At 35.9% G+C, this 17,060-nt stretch overlaps 1 protein-coding gene across 1 annotated transcript; it reads left to right on the forward strand.

The window, feature by feature from the left end:
- The first annotated feature begins 271 nt into the window (after positions 1 to 271).
- LOC110675647 lies at positions 272 to 15,461 on the forward strand. Its single transcript, XM_021841215.1, has 2 exons — positions 272 to 699; positions 14,762 to 15,461. Exons 1-2 carry the CDS (start codon positions 410 to 412, stop codon positions 15,228 to 15,230), a joined length of 759 nt encoding a protein of 252 aa, XP_021696907.1. The 5' UTR covers positions 272 to 409; the 3' UTR covers positions 15,231 to 15,461.
- Positions 15,462 to 17,060: the final 1,599 nt, after the last annotated feature.

Below are 17,060 nucleotides of genomic sequence, written 5' to 3' on the forward strand. Positions count from 1 at the left end.
TTTAACCAACATAGTGCAGGTAAAATGAACATTTCCATTGTTTTTTGCTAGCGACAAAAATATGTGAAAATTCAGCAATTTTAGTCTGAAATCGTGTTGCTGCTATAGATAACATCCCTGTTTTTGATGTTGTGGGATAGAACTATACAAATTCCTCGTTTTTCTATCAGAGACAAGATGATTTCCTTAAGGTGTTCATTTTACCACCCCTTCCCCTATGAGGCTGGAGCTTTGGCATGCGACCAAAGAGCAAAGTAGGTATGCGAACCACACTCAGCAGGCCGCGGAGGACAGCGGCGGCAGCAGTGGCTTGTAATTTTAAACTCTGACATTTCCTTTTTTGCCACCTATTTTCTGCCTGACCCGCGTGATCTCGCCCCGAGCGATTCCCCAATCTCCGGAGCCCTTCATGTCTTTGGCCGATGACGACGATTACCGGTGGCTTGAGACGGCCAGATTTTCGATTAGATCACCGAGAGCGCGTGCTGCGAAATGCGTCCAGCAGGAGTTGAATCGGGCCAGTGAAAGGAGACGCCGCCCCAGGAAGGACTGTTATCTGCGTGCCGTGCGACAAAGGAAGGAATGGGAGGGACGGAGGAGCTTAGGCCCCCAGCGAAAGGGAATGCTGAAAGAGGCTCACAAATATCTCCCGCAGTGTGACGAACTGCTGCAGAATGCCGCCGATCTGTACATTGCGAGGTAATTTATTGTGTGATTGTGTGTGTGGTTGTGTGTGTGATTGTTTCGAGGATGGTATTGTGATCGGTTACCTGTTTGATTGTAAACTGTTTACAAAAAATGATAATTGAGGTTAACTTACGAATCTGCCTTTCTAAGTTTTCATTCGAATGATGGAGTTTTTGCTGGTATTTGATCTTGAAAGACTACATTGACCGTTTACTTTTTGCTCACTGCTCTTGATTGCGCAATTTGTTCTAACTCAAGGCCTTAGCGAAAAGGTTTCAGCTACATTCAGAGTGCTACTAGTAGCTATAAGGCTCTGCACTGTTTTGATTTTGTATGCGATTTTGACGTTTACTGGCCTTGTTGTTTACAAATCTTACGTAAGAGTGAAGGAGAGAAGATGATTTTTGTGCAGTGACCCATGCAGCTAATCAAGAATCCAAGTAACGTTTTGTCTCAAATTCCGAACAGATTCTTACTCCGAACACTCGGTTTTTGTATGGCGATTTGGTTGAAATGTTTCGTTGAAATAAGTCATCAAATTACCAGGAAATGGTAGTCAATACCAACTCAATTTAAACATTTCCAATCTGTTTTGGACCTCGGGATAAATTTATTTGCGAAATAATTCATTTGAATACGATTTATTCGTGCTGTTCGAAATTTGAATCAAGGTGTTTGGAATATGAGACAGAATGAACACAGTGTTTGGCATTTGAATCAGAATGTTGTTCCATACATTTGCATAAAAACAATACTTAACAAGTTTAAATGATTCTACCCCATTACCCCGAATCCCATTACCCCGAATGCCATTAACCCGAACGCCATTACCCCGAATTCCAAAACCCCGAATGATCCATCACCCCGAATGACATTACCCCGAATTCCAATATCATGGGGAAATGTCATCAATATCATCATGTGAAGATAATTGTAAATTCGGGGAAAAAGCATTCGGGGTGATGGAATTCGGGGTAATGGTACATTGGGGGTAATGGAATTCGGGGTGGTGGCATTCTGGGAAATGGCATTCGGGGTAATGGGGTAGAATCGTTTAAATAAACATTTTTATCGGCACACCCAACAGTTTACAGTAAAGCTTTGTTAAGAAATTGACATTTTCATAGATTTCATCTGATTTTTTCCTATCAGATTTGTTTGAAGTCACTGTTGGCCTTAAGTATTCGGAATATGAGTCAAAACGGTAGCGAATAATTGATCATATTTTCATCGTTTTCTATAATGCTGACAATGTTTAATAACTGAATACAGGAGAACAAGAATAACGGTGAACCTTATTGTCTCATTTAGCAAAATTTTCTAACAAATGTGTGTTTCGTTCTAAAAATCCTCTCCACAATACAAAATACAGCCAAACCTCCTTGAGTCGATATTTAAAGGGTACATCGACTCATTGAAATTCAATTGTGTGCTAGAATAAGGAAGTAAGTAACATGATCGATTTCTCTTTATCGATCCTCTCTTCAGTGAATAAAAGTGACAATCAATAAAATCTTGCATCTTGTCACTTTTATTCACTGGAGAGAGGATCGATAAAGAGAAAAAGTATCATGTTACTTACGTCCTAATTCTAGCACATGCTTGAGATATCGAGTCATGCAACAAAATATATTTGGAAGACTATTTGAGGGGACCATCATAGTAACCCTGAGTTTTTAGTATGATTCCATACATGGCAAACTCAGACAAGGCAGCAGGGTTGGGAATGGTAATAGTATTATTTTTTTTTCTTGGCAATACGTCCTCACTGGGACAGAGCCTGCTTCTCAGCTTAGTGTTCTAATGAGCACTTCCACAGTTATTAACTGAGAGTTTTCTTTGCCAAAGTTGCCGTTTTCGCAATCGTATATCATGTGGCAGGTACGATGATACTCTATGCGCAGGGAAGTCAAGGAAATATCCATTACGAAAAGATCGTAGACCGACCGGGAAAATTAAGTAAAATTTATTACTTGTCACTTTGAACTCCCTGATTCCGAACATGCTAGCCAAATTCCTTACAAAACAGTATTTACGGAAATACAGTCGACGCTCCACATCTCGATATCGAACGGACCATCGAGATACGGAAAAAACGGGAAATAGAACAATTATTTTCATGAAAACTAGATTGAAAATCACTCCGTTTTCTGGAAAATTAAAAACAAACAGACATGATTTCGTCATTGCAAATTGCTTTGAATTCCAAAAATCTTGTCTAGTAACCTTTGATAATGATTCCACGGAGGCATGCAAGTCGATTCTGATCGACCATTTCAAAAATATCTGAAACTTTGCACAGTTTTTCAGTTCCATCTAAATCGTCATTTTCCGATATCAAACCTTCAAGTTGAGTCACGACTAACTTTTCAAAAGGGTGTATGTGAAAATGGTTCAAAAATATTCAAAAAGCTGCACAGCAAAAACGGTTCGTTCGATTGTTAGACAACTAAGGGATTCCACGGAGGCATGCAAGTCGATTCTGATCGACCATTTCAAAAATATCTGAAACTTTGCACAGTTTTTCAGTTCCATCTAAATCGTCATTTTCCGATATCAAATCTTCAAGTTGAGTCACGACTAACTTTTCAAAAGGGTGTATGTGAAAATGGTTCAAAAATATTCAAAAAGCTGCACAGCAAAAACGGTTCGTTCGATTGTTAGACAACTAAAGAAACAAAGTTAGACAACTAAATAAAGATTCCAAAAAAAAAACACACAGTAAATTTTTTTTTTTTTTGCATTCAAAAACATCATTTTTGTCACAAAAACTCAAATATCTCAAAACCCTATCGGAATACCAACGTAATTTTTTGAGGGAAAACGGTCCATTATATTAGCTATCTACCATAAAAATTTGGTGATAGTAAGCCAATAAACAAAAAAGTTATGACATCTATATAAATAAAAATGGAATGGTGTTTGTATGTCACGAAATGGGTAGAGAACGGTCCAACGGATTGTCACAACTCTTTCACTGTTGCATTAGCCAAGGGTTCCGACGAGTTCGTGCGTAGAAAAAGTTTAGGTAAGTCTTCGGAATAGTCTTAGAAACGGGAGGAAACTTATGTGCCATTTTGTTTGGGAGATTGTATGACATTTTTCAACAGACTACTTGATGGCAAGACGAAGCTTGCCGGGACCACTAGTTTCAAATATTTCACAAATTTGACACTTAGTGAAAACAAATTTTTTTTTCATTGTTAATTTTTTTTAGGACCGCAGTTTGTTGCTGAATTTTTTGTTAAGGGTACCACATGAGGTTAACAAGTTGTTTTCATGATATTTTATTTAATTATTCATAACTATTATAGCATCTATTAGAAAGTTAGACGCGATCCAGTGTTGTGATCTAAAGTCTTGATAGTGTCATATTTTTTATTGTACGTAACTGAAGAAAAATTCTCTCAATAGTGTTGAAACCTTTTGATAAAAGAAACCTATAAGAAATCTAATATTGAAGACAAAAGCTACAAAAAAAGTTTTCTATACAGGTATACGACTAGTTTACCTGCAAAAAGTTTACCTCGTAGAGAACAAGGCGGGTCTATACCCAGGTGATCTAGTATACGTAAAGCAGGTCGGTTTTCTCGACGCTGGTTTTCTCCACAAAGTTAAAATCTGATTACACCTGGGTATAGACCCGCCTTGGTAGAGAATAGACTTTGTTAATCATATTTGGGAGAAAGCGAGTAACTTCAACAACATCAAAAACATGATAGGTACATACCATGAACATACTCACAAAAAAGCTAAAAATATACTACCACTATGGTTATAAAAGATTTAATTGTAAAAATTTTCTTCAGTCAAGCAAACGACACCAAACTAGTCAGTAAAAACTTAAAAGTGATTTTGTTTCACTATTAATTTGTGTGGTTTGTGCTAACGTAAGAACAACACGACATTCACAAAACGCGACGCGAGACAAGACATAACACTTATAGTTCTTACTATTGTCAAGAAAACTTAAAAATTACCTTTCTGTCGACCGGTTTCGGGCGCGATGTGGCCCATCTAGAAGGGTTCCAGCTAAGGAGAGGTGAGGTTTTGGTTTCGTTTGATGTTTCAGCATTATTTCCAAGCGTACCAGTCCCCGAAGCTCTGCAAAGCCTCCGACGGCATTTGGAACGGAATAGAGTCCCACCAAACCACATCGAGGCGTATATTTCTGTTGCTCAGGTGTGTATGGACCAGAATTTTTTCACCTTCAGGGGAAAGGTTTATCAGCAAACTTTTGGTCTCAGCATGGGTAGCAAACTTTCCCCTCTGCTGGCGGATGTCTTTATGAGCGACTTTGAGGTTAACGCTCAGAAAGAAAAATTATTTCCAAGAATTTGGTGGCGTTATGTGGATGATATATTTGCCCCAGTGAAAGAGCGCTACGTAGACCAAACGCTGAATTTGTTGAACTCTCAACATGCCACAATAAATTTCACTGTAGAGAAAGAAGTTGATGGCCGACTACCTTTTCTCGATCTGTTGATCAGTAGAAAGGAAGACAACACATAGAAATTTGGAATTTACCACAAACCTACCTCTACCGATCGCTACATCACTTCAGACTCCAACCACTTTGGCGCTCAAAAACAAGCTGCATTTCATTCCATGGCACACCGTCTTTACAATATACCAATGGATCAAGAGGAGTTTGACAAAGAAACACGCCAAATCCACGTAGCTGCAGAGGTAAACGGATACGACAGATCGTTTATAGAAAAAATACTTCGTAAACACAAACGTAAAAGACGACGACAAAATATCACAACACTTCAACCAGATACAGAAAAAATCAGGAGGATTAGTTTACCGTTCTTCCCGAAGGTTACTAATTCGATTAAGAGTACACTTCGTCGACAAGGCCTACACGTCGTTCATAAAAGCGACAAAACTTTGCGCGACCTTAACCTGTAACCTTAAAGACAAAGTTCCACCCGATGAGCAATCGGGAGTTTACCGGATCCCATGTAAAGACTGTCCAGCAGTTTACATCGGCCAAACCCGCCGAAAAGTAAGAGTTCGCCTCAAAGAACACAGAAATGCTGTTGCATCCAAAAAACATAACGAATCCAGTGTGGCAGCTCATGCGTTAGATTCCAACCACGAAATAGATTGGGAAAGTGCGAAGCTCATCAAAAGTATACGAAAAGCCTCGGACTTAAACGCATGGGAATCAATGTTCATCAGCAATAACCTAGGGCCGCTGATGAATGAAGACGATCCTCCGATCGTTTCGTGTCTGTTCGAGCTGTTGAATACGACACTTCAGTAGCAGTTTTTCTCTTCGGACGTGTACGAACAACGTACAAAACGCAATCAGTCGGACATTGTCCCGTAGATGGGCCACATCGCGCCCGAAACCGGTCGACAGAAAGGTAATTTTTAAGTTTTCTTGACAATAGTAAGAACTATAAGTGTTATGTCTTGTCTCGCGTCGCGTTTCGTGATTTTGTTTATTAAAATCTAACGAGCAACATGAGTAGTCGCTTTCTCAACTGTTGCAGGCCGTTTGCAGAAAAAAAGTGTTCAAAAGAGCTACGAAATCTCACCGAAAGCACCATAGATAAACTGAAAGCGGCTGGTTATGCTCCAATGTCTACATTGAATACAAATTTACGCATTTTTACGTCCTGCCGTTTAAACGTTGACAAACGGGCAATCTGTACATCATCGGTGGATCAGGTTGCAGGAAGTTCGAAAACAACAACAACTGAGGAATTACTAGATGCACCGACAACAACTGAGGAGTTACCAGAAGTACCAAGTGCAGATAGTCTTGCCACGGTACCATCAGCGGCATCTGTTTCAACAAATCAATCAGAAGATGAGTGCATCCAGAAGGCCAACATCGAACGCTTCAACGAAGGGATAGCTGGAATAAAAGTGACTCCGATTAAATGGACGAAGATGGGTTACGTCAATTATCCCGAGAAAAAAATACCCTGAAATCAACGAAGCTGTACGAAGAAACCTCTTCAAATTAGGACCTGAGGATGTGGAAAATACAGACTACGATGAGGTAATTATGAATATGAAGGAAAGGTTCTCGAATCTAGCCACGACAAGGAAAGAAAAATTATTGATTTTGTCGATGCTGCCAAGCTCGTGGTCTATTCAAGACGCCATTGATGAGTTCAAAACCAATAGAAATACAGCAAAAGAGGCAAAACAATTCAAAAATAACTGTCTTGCAACCAAAAATGCTAGGTCGAGTACTTCATTAACAGATGAGACAAAAGAAAAAATAATTCAATATTTTGAAGACGATGAAGTAAGTAGAGCTATGCCTGGCCAAAAAGATTATGTATCTGTTAAAAAAGATGGAAAGCGTCAAGCAATCCAAAAACGATTAATGATGACTACTTTGAAAGAAGCGTATACACGCTTCAAGGAAATTAACGAAAATATTAAGGTAGGTTTTTCCTCATTTGCAAGCCTTCGTCCAAGGCAATGCAAGCTTCTATCCAATTCAGGAACACATAATGTTTGTGTGTGCACAACGCACGAAAATATTAACCTAATCTTACATAGTTTGAAAAGAATCAATTTATCAAAGGATATTAATATGTTAACTGGTAGTCTTTTGTGTGAAAATACAACATCAAATTGCTATCTACGATCTTGTTCGGATTGTCCAGATTCTTCATCATTGGAAAATACTTTATTCGCTGAGTTTGAAGAAAATTATATTGATCAGTTATCATTTGAGCAATGGATGACCACGGATAGGTGTGACCTAGAAACCATTTGTAAAACCTGTAGATGAGTTTGTGTCATTTTTTTGCTTGAAATTAGAAAGTTTAATTCCTCACGACTTTATTAAAACAGAGCAATCCCGCTTTTTAAAAAATACGAAAAATACATTACAAGATGGTGAATTTTTAGTCATTTGTGATTTTTCTGAAAACTATAGCTTTGTATTGCAAGATGAAGTGCAGTCCCATCACTGGAACGTACAACAAGCTACAATTCATCCATTCGTTATTTATTTCAATGGAAGTACGCAAATTGAACATTTTAGTTTTATTGTAATTTCCGAAGATTTAAGACACGACTCAGTATCTGTAAATTTGTTCATTGCCAAAATGATTAACTTTTTACGCGTTGATAAGGATAAAGAAATCAGAAAGATATATTTCATGTCTGATGGAGCAGCATCGCAGTACAAAAACCGTAAGAATTTTTCGAGCCTATGTCAATTTAAATCAAAGTACGGAATTGATGCAGAATGGCATTTCTTTGCTACGTCACATGGCAAAGGTCCTTGTGATGCTATTGGAGGAACCATAAAGCGCATGGCCACAAGAGCAAGTTTAGCCAAAGAACGTGAGCATCCAATTAAAACTGCAAAAGAACTATTTGATTGGGCGAATCGCAAAAAAGATGAAGATTTAACAAAATTATCATTTTGTTTTACTACTACTGAAGAGTACGAATTAACGGCATCAGAGCTCAGCGAGCAATATAATAACGCGAAAACGATCCAAGGAACCCAAAAATTTCACTGTTTCATTCCATTGTCAGAAAATAAAATTAAAGCAAAACTATACTCGAACTGTACTGATAATGATGCAAAAGTGTTCGATATTGTAAAAAAATTGAATAACAATAATTAAATAAATAAATATTAATAAAATGTTTTCATGATTTCATAACACATACCCAAATCCAAAACTTTTAAAGTTTATATATAACATTTAGAAACTCATCGATCATACTCTAAAAAAAATATCCTGGTAAAAAAAAAATATTTTCGTGTAATCTGTTAATTCATTTTAATTTATACATATATACATATACATATAATATTTATACATATACATAATATTTATACATATAATATACATAATACTAATGAATACATGAAAACGACTTGTAAAATTCACGCAAGGCCCTTAACAATAAAATCAGCAACAAACTGCGGTTCCCGTAATAATTTACACCGAAAAATTTTTTTTTGTACTAAATGTGAAAATTGTGACATGTTTGAAATGTCATAACTTTTTTGTTTATTGGTTTACCATCACCAAATTTTTATGGTGGATAGCTAATATAATGGACCGTTTTCCCTCAAAAAATTACGTTGGTATTCCGATAGGGTTTTGAGATATTTGAGTTTTTGTGTCAAAAATTATGTTTTTTAATGCAAAAAAAATTTTTTTTTGCTGTGTGTATTTTTTTTTGGAATCTGTATTTAGTTGTCTAACTTTGTTTATTTAGTTGTCTAACAATCGAACGAACCGTTTTTGCTGTGCAGCTTTTTGAATATTTTTGAACCATTTTCACATACACCCTTTTGAAAAGTTAGTCGTGACTCAACTTGAAGATTTGATATCGGAAAATGACGATTTAGATGGAACTGGAAAACTGTGCAAAGTTTCAGCTCAATTGAAAAAAATGAATTAAAAAATTTACCAAATTTTGGTGCTGTTGCTTGGAATCACTCAATGGGCACATCCTGAATTTATAATGGGTATATCCTGAATTTGGCCTCGCATCTAAAAAAATCTTCCTTCAAGAAATCAGGCAGAAAATCTCATATGAAAATATCGATGGATTGCATTTTCAATAATTTCTTTCAGAAACTCTTCATTGTATCTTATCTTATGGATTTCTTTGAAGACACAATGCATGAGATCGCGATTTTCTTATTAACATGTTCCAGGTATGCCTACAAATATTTCCTCCTGAATTCTGAAGAATTACACTTAAGATATACACGAGATACAGTCGACTCTCCACAACTCGATATTCTATACCTCAATGAACTTTTCAAACCTTCAAATTTCCATACATCGCGCTCGGCATAAGTCGATATTTCTTTCTATGTCTCCATTCGATATCTCTTCTAGTCGATGTCATGCGAGAGAAAAACTTCTCTCCATAACTCGATATCAATTTTAAAACCATTTTTTTTTTTTTGAAGTTGGTCTAATTCTTGTTTGGAGGTGAATAAATACTTGCAAGCTGTAAAAAAAGTTGAAAAACATGAAATTAAAAAAATACTGTCAGTAGAAATAACGTGATTTTTTTAGCATTTCGCAAAATATTTTCCAAAAACAGTTTGTAAAATATTATCGGTAAAATAATAATGATGATATTTATACAAGAATATTATCAAAACTTTTTTAAGATACATCTCTGAGTTTTTTTTTAATTTAATTTTAGTATTACAATAAAACAAATAACAATAACTTCCTTCAAGAAATATTTTAGGAATACAGGAATGTACAGGATATTTTCCTAATATTCCTTTGAGCAACTTCTGGAATCCAAATGCAGAATTTTGAAAAATTATAGATTTTTTGTTTCCGTTTTCTGATTTCCCATTGAATCGGTTCTTGGGTGCGATAAGTTTTAGATATAATTCTTATATTACAACAAATAATATCACTTGAGGTATTTTCTCTTTAATCCCTAGAATTATAGAATCCGTACTTTCTCTTAAATATTTACGAATTCTATATAAAATTTTGCGGGGAACATTTTAAGAAGTCATCAAGAGAACTCCAGGGAGAATCATGAGATTAAATTTCTGATAAAATGCAGATAAATGTCAAGAGAGATTGTACCCCGTTTGGCAGAAAGTCGTTTGGCATAAAGTCGTTTGGCATAATGGTCGTTTGGCATAATGGGTGATTTAGAATGAGCAGATTCAAACAACATATTACACCTTTGAAAATATATATTTTTTTCCATTGAATATTGTCATTTTTGGAGCTTTTTTACCGAGATCGACACAAACGAGCCCAAAGCAAAAATTTGCGTGGTGTTCTTTCAGAGATTTACCAGCAATTTAGCGATTTAGTTATAAATGTCACAAATTGTTATTACATTAGATAGCATAAATTGACAAAACTAGTGACGAGTCAGGTGGAAGATCTTTTCGGAATAAGGCCGGAACAAATCTGTAATTTCACTTTTATCACCTTATTTTAAATGTTGTTTCTAATGATCGTGTTTTAACTTGTTTCATTATTCGTTTATAACAATATTGTATAAGACAACAGTATTCCAGACAAAACAAAACTAATAACGCTATAACTGAGATTAAACAATAATTATGAGTGTGAATTTTTCCATGTATATTTTTTTATATAAATGTAATAATTTTTTTTATTTCAGTTTTTCACTTGTAGTAATATTTATGTCAATTTCACTAAATATTGTGCAGCCTTTCATGATTGAATATTTTTGTGAATTTGAATGAATCAATCAGTAACCCAAATTTTAGATTTCTGTTGCTTAACCTGCAATGAAAACCTTTTTCAAATCAATTTATTGATTCATTATATTGCTGTATGCGTTTGAAATGCAAATATGAAATGTGGGAACACCAAACGCGGTAAGATTTCAACAAGGAAGGCGAAGTCAACCATTGGTTTTCTTTACTAAGTTGCTAAGTACCCTTTTACTAAGTGTTATCGCGTTTGGGATTCAATAGAAACGTATAAACGAGAAATCCTTGGATTCAGACTCATTATGCAAAACGACCATTTTGCCAAACGGTCTTACGCCAAACGACTTTATGCCAAATGACCTACTACCGTCAAGAGAATTTCTTTTGCAGGAATCCCGTAGGATGTTTTTATGAAATATCTGGAGTAATTCTCAGAAAATCCGGGATGAAACGCTTAAAAAAATATGAAGGAATATCCTTTAAAAAAATTTAATTCTCTGAGGTTCTCCGCAAGCTTCTTTAGAGATGCTCGAAAGGTATTTCCAGATAAATTCCGAGGATAGTATCCAAAAACTATTTAGAGCACATTACTTTGTAGAATCCCTGAAACACATTCTCGGAGATCCCTGCCATAGGCAATGCTTCCTAGTTCCTAATGATATTCCTGATAAAATCCTTGAAATGTTTCTGGGATAATTACTGTAGGAATACTTCGCTAATCGTAGCTTTTTCTGGTGCCATTTTAAAAATGATCATAAAGAATTGTTTTTATTGTAAATTCTGTTAAAGTTACTGTTCATTCCGTGTGTTGCCGAATCAATAAGTTTTACAACACGGCTCCTGATCGTGATAAGGCAGATCGCATTGTTTGGGTGATTTGTTGTCATGTTCAAATGTGATGATTCAATGTGAAGAAGATAGTTGAATCTGAAAGTTAAATTATGGTTGGCGAAATTCACCGTATTCCTTAGTAAACTAGTTAAATGGAAATGAAAACGAATACTTACCTGTATGAAAAAATTGTAGACACTATCTGTGAGGCACGATGAGTGGATATCGGTACACCAATTATCTATCGGCGATATTCAATAGCCGTGTAAGTAATGGTTGGAATCACACCAAATTGCTTAATTTTATATTGTATGAATTATTCAGTAGGCTTGAACTATTAGGCAGACCAAAATTTGGGTTCGGATTGGTCAAACGAATATCAAGAATTTGTAGGTATAAGATGTTGAAAGTGAAGATGATGATCTAATTAAAATTATTACAGTTTGAGCTGTCTGCAACGAGATTGCTGCAAAAAACGATTTCGTCTAATCCGAACAGTTATCGAACTAAAATTAGTTGAATGTCTGTAAAAATCCCTTCAAGAGTTCATGAAGGAGTTCTCATGGGTATAACTGAACACTTTTTCTTGATATGTCTGAGGTTGCATTTCTTTAATCATTTCCAGAAATATGTTGGGAAAATAGATTAATTATCCAAAGGCAGTAATCAGAAGCAACTTCTCAAGGAATAACTCAGGTTGCTAAAGAAAAAAAGGGACAAAACAAAAAAAAAACCCTCAAGTGATTGCTTAAAATCTTTGATCCCTAGAGTGGTTTTCCGGGTGTAACTCGAGAGCGATTGCATGAAACAATAGGCAAAATAATTTCAGTAGGTACCATTTCTCAAAAAACATTCAAAAGAATGAATACTTGATGAAATGCCTATAATCTTCTCTGTAGGTTCTTTGCTAGAACTTAAAAAAATCATGGAGCAGCTCCCAGCATTAAAAAAAATGGTAGGTTTCCAAAGATGCATTCCAAAAAAAAAACTACCTACAGGTTTTGCTGACGTCGTTGGTGAAATTTTAGGTACTCCGAAGAACGATCTCTAGACATTAACCTTGAAATGATTATTGAAAAAAAATCTTGATGAATCGGAAGAAAAGCAAGAGGAATTTTAGATGGATATCTTATGTCATATTTGTCATTATGTCATATTTTCATTTATCAGATTCTTTGGAGTATTCTTCTGAAAATTTCTGGATGAATTCATTTTAAGATAACTTGGTGAATCCTTTGCATGAACCTTTCGAGTTTCATACGACCATTATGGCAGAATCCTCCAATGATTTATTGCGGACTGTCGATAAAATGTTTAAATAATCTCTAATAAGATCTTTGGCAGAAAATAAGGATATAGAGCACTCCGAATATTCTCAAGAAATCAATCAGGATGCAAATAAAAATGCTGAAAGAAATTTTTAAGAAATTCATATTCAAGATTAATTTTCATAACAAAAATTTCGCTAAAAACAAGGGTGGGATGAGGCAACACCAAGGATTTGATTTCTAAGACTTGGAAGAAGTCCGACTACGACACGAACTACGAACGTGAGAACTCAATTATGCAATGGAGCCAGCTTTGAACTTGTATGTTTTTCAGGGTTATTATGGGACCTCCTTAGAAGCGGCCAAAGATAGGTCAATTTTATGTTTGTTCTTAGCTGTCAAAATTTCGGTGTTAAACTTCAGCATTTTCAAAAGCTAACTCAGCCATGAACGAATATGATCATTTGAAGGGCATTGATAACCTGGATGACAGGTCTAGTTACTCAGCAGTGAACCTGGTCTTTTAGGAAAATTAGGGCATATTGTTAACTATTCTTCCATTTATAGTTTCCATTTGCTGGGCAGACACGTAAAGTTTGTGCAAATTTCAAAAGAAGTGTTAAAAAATAAAAAAATAAGGAATTTGGTAACCTCCTTCTCTGCGCACCGTAACGCTTTTTGTGTGATATTTATGTTTCCTCTTAAAGCGTTACGTACATTGCAGACGGTGCCTTATTAATCTTACTCTTTGGCGCTACTATGACAAAATAAGAGGACTAAAAAGCCTATACTGATACATAGCATCATAGCACAGTATATTAAATGTTACGTTTTTGCGTGTTTCAAGGATCAAATGATGTGTCTCTAGTAGATTTGGAATTGCTGAAACTGATGCCGTTCTCAGAAATGTACACGTCAAATTTTTAGCTACATGGCAATATGTGTGTAAAACACTGATTTCATTGATGTTTACATAGAATTTTAGTAATGATTCATCAAACTTTATTGTGATCGAATCCACAAAGTTCGCAAAATAGGACTTTAACTTATATTTTAAACACATTTTGGTTGAAATTACACAATCAAATTAAGAATAATTCGAGTTTTTCAGCATGTTTGCAGTTTTCATACAAAATTCTTCGTTTCTATTATATGGCAACATACAATACTTTTATAAACTATCAAACTAACTTTTGAGCATCGAAAGTATCATGAGCTTTGTTGATAAGTATTGTTACACACATGAAGTTTGAATTATGTGGCAAATTAGGCAGGCAAACTTGCATGCAAGTTGTTTGAAATAGTCAAATTTTGCATATTCAATAGATATTTTTGAAAACGGCAATGGATTCAGCAACCCTTACTTAAGTTAATAGCGGTATTTTTGTGCTTGAGACAAAAACATGTTCCGCAGTGTTACACAACAATAATTGAGGGGCCCAAAAGCAAAGGGATGTAAGTGACACTTAGGTCGGTTTTGAGTTGAACACATTGAAAAATTTTACTCCTTCTAGGCTTTCCAACGATGTTTTAGGCGATTTTTCCACCCAACAAAATAAAACAGAAAAGTTAATGTAATTCGTAGGAGATTATTTTGTTTTTTTTTTCTATATACAGTTTGATTGAACAATTGTTGAAACACCCTTTTTTCTCAAAATCAGTTGTATGTCACTTAACCCCTTTGCTTCTAACCCCGTCAATCATAGATATTAAAACAGCCAAGTTTGTTAAAAAAAAATCTCACATAAATATTGTCGTAGTTTCAATGATGCATTATTCTGTGCATAATTTTCAGTCAACTGCAGAATCCAAATTCCCCAATGAACCTTCTGAAAATCAAAGAGTTTGAAAAAATAATGCAAGACACCGTTCAAAAATTTCTTCAGGAACCCACTTGCATTCAGAAGCAATATCTCCAAGCTGCTGTACTCTCAAAGTTTCAACAAACCGTCACCTGCTCGGACCCATTCCAGATTCTGCTAGCTTTACATTGGGAAAAATCCACTGCCAACATGAAGCAACTACAGAGAGGTAACACTAAATTAGACACCAACATAAACATAGGGCCGTTTGCACATAACCTCGAGCGAGCAGAAGCCGGCGAAGAATGTGATCCTACAAGGCTACGACTAATATCTTGGAGGAACTGCGTCTCCGAAGCGCGCAATTTGTGGAAACTCATGAGCCCCGATCAGAAGCTTCCGTTCTTCGTGCAAGCATACATGGCGTCACATTTCCCGGCAAGCATGGACCAAGCGCTCTGATTGTTGCATAAACGGTATCGATCATTCGAGTGCGGCTTTGTTTGATTTTAATTTTTCGGCATCTTTGACCAAATAACTAGTAATTACCTTTTTAGAGGTGTTGAAGGTTGCATAAATGCACGGTTCAATGGCACAGTTTTACAATGTCGGGCAAGTTCAAACGGTGCGAATGATGATGCTGTTCCGAAGTAATTGATTCTCAAGTGAATAAAAAAAATATTTGAAAGAAAATCTTCATTGTTATCATGAATTTGGAAAGTATTTTTTTCAAATCCACTATAATAGAGAAATGCAATCATAAAAGACCACATGTATGATTGGGAACTTAATTAAAAATGGAATGCGGTCCATATCTTGAACAAAATACTGTGTTGGATGCCAATGTAGGTACGCTCCCGTGCAAATGTTGGGTTTACCCTCCCAAAACATACAAAAGTGTTTTGTCCATATATCTCGACTTCGAGTCTATAGTACACGACACTGAAGACGACCTTATAGTTGAGGTCAAAATACACCTATCTGTCAAGCATTCCGTTGCACATTATATCTGTAATGCAATTATATATGTTCATGAAGTTCTCTTTAAATGCTAGCAATTCAATTTGGCTTTTCCCCCCATCAATCTTCATTAAGACAATCGTGTCAGATGGAGAAAATTAATAAAATAAATAAATAAATAAATTGGAATGAAAAAACTTGTTTCTATTTTTTATAATTGTTGATGATTAAATGATGGATTCTTAAGTATTAATGTTTAATCAACTCAAAATACCTTTCAATTTGCCCTCAATGTGTGAATAAGTTGAGTATAATCTTCGTGCTGCAATATCGTCTTTATTATCTTGTATTCAACGATAAAATTTGGAAGTACTTTTACTTTCGGTTTTGAATTACCTGACCGATTTAATCTCCCATCGACTAAAGATAAAAACCCGTAGTTGATTGAAGATGGACACTTGTTGCGCAAGACATCTCCGCAAAACTGCCGACCACTCACCGAACTTGGACATCAAGAGGACACACGATACCAATCTGAGCATAGAAGAGCTTATTCATCGTTATGGCAAAAGTCTGCGCACAGCACACCGAACTTATCTTCTCCTGCGGTGGATGGGTGTGTGAATGACGCAATGATATTAGTAGTGGCTGACACTAGACTTGTATGGGGCTTAGGGTGTCCCAGCAAATACCAATGTTCTAAAGTCAACTCTAAATGAAAGATATGCATATTAATAGCATTTTTGTGAAACGAATTAAGTTCGAAAAACATTCTACTTCGCATCGCGTCTCAATTGGGACAAAGCATGCTTCTCAGCTTAGTGTTCTTATGAGCACTTCAACAGTTATTAACTGAGAGATTTATATGCCGATTGACCATTTTTGCATACGATATAATAGGTAGTAGATGAATATTGGAAGTTTTTTTTTCTGGGCCACCCTAATGGGCATGGATGAACTATACTATTTACGACATGAACGGTGAAAAGAGCCCACGCGTCGATATGTGCGGTTGTTGTGATTTTAAATGAATAATCCTTTCACTTTGGCAAAGCCATTGGCCGATTGAGATATGTGCCGTCTAGTAGGACAGAGGAGACAAATGGCATGTTTTCCATCGTGGACGGATTGACGGAATGAATCTTGAAATCGGCCGTTGGAGTGGTGATGGATGTACTCATTCAAGCTAATCGATTGTCGTTTTCTGATGTTGGCCAATTCATGATTATACAATAAAACTGATCGATCGACGATCGATTTAGTACATTTTGCGGATCTTAGATAGGCAAATTGTTGAACTGAAAGCTTGCTGAATTGAAAGAACGTAACACG

This window comes from Aedes aegypti, chromosome 2, assembly GCF_002204515.2.
Source record: "Aedes aegypti strain LVP_AGWG chromosome 2, AaegL5.0 Primary Assembly, whole genome shotgun sequence".
NCBI lineage: Eukaryota > Metazoa > Arthropoda > Insecta > Diptera > Culicidae > Aedes > Aedes aegypti.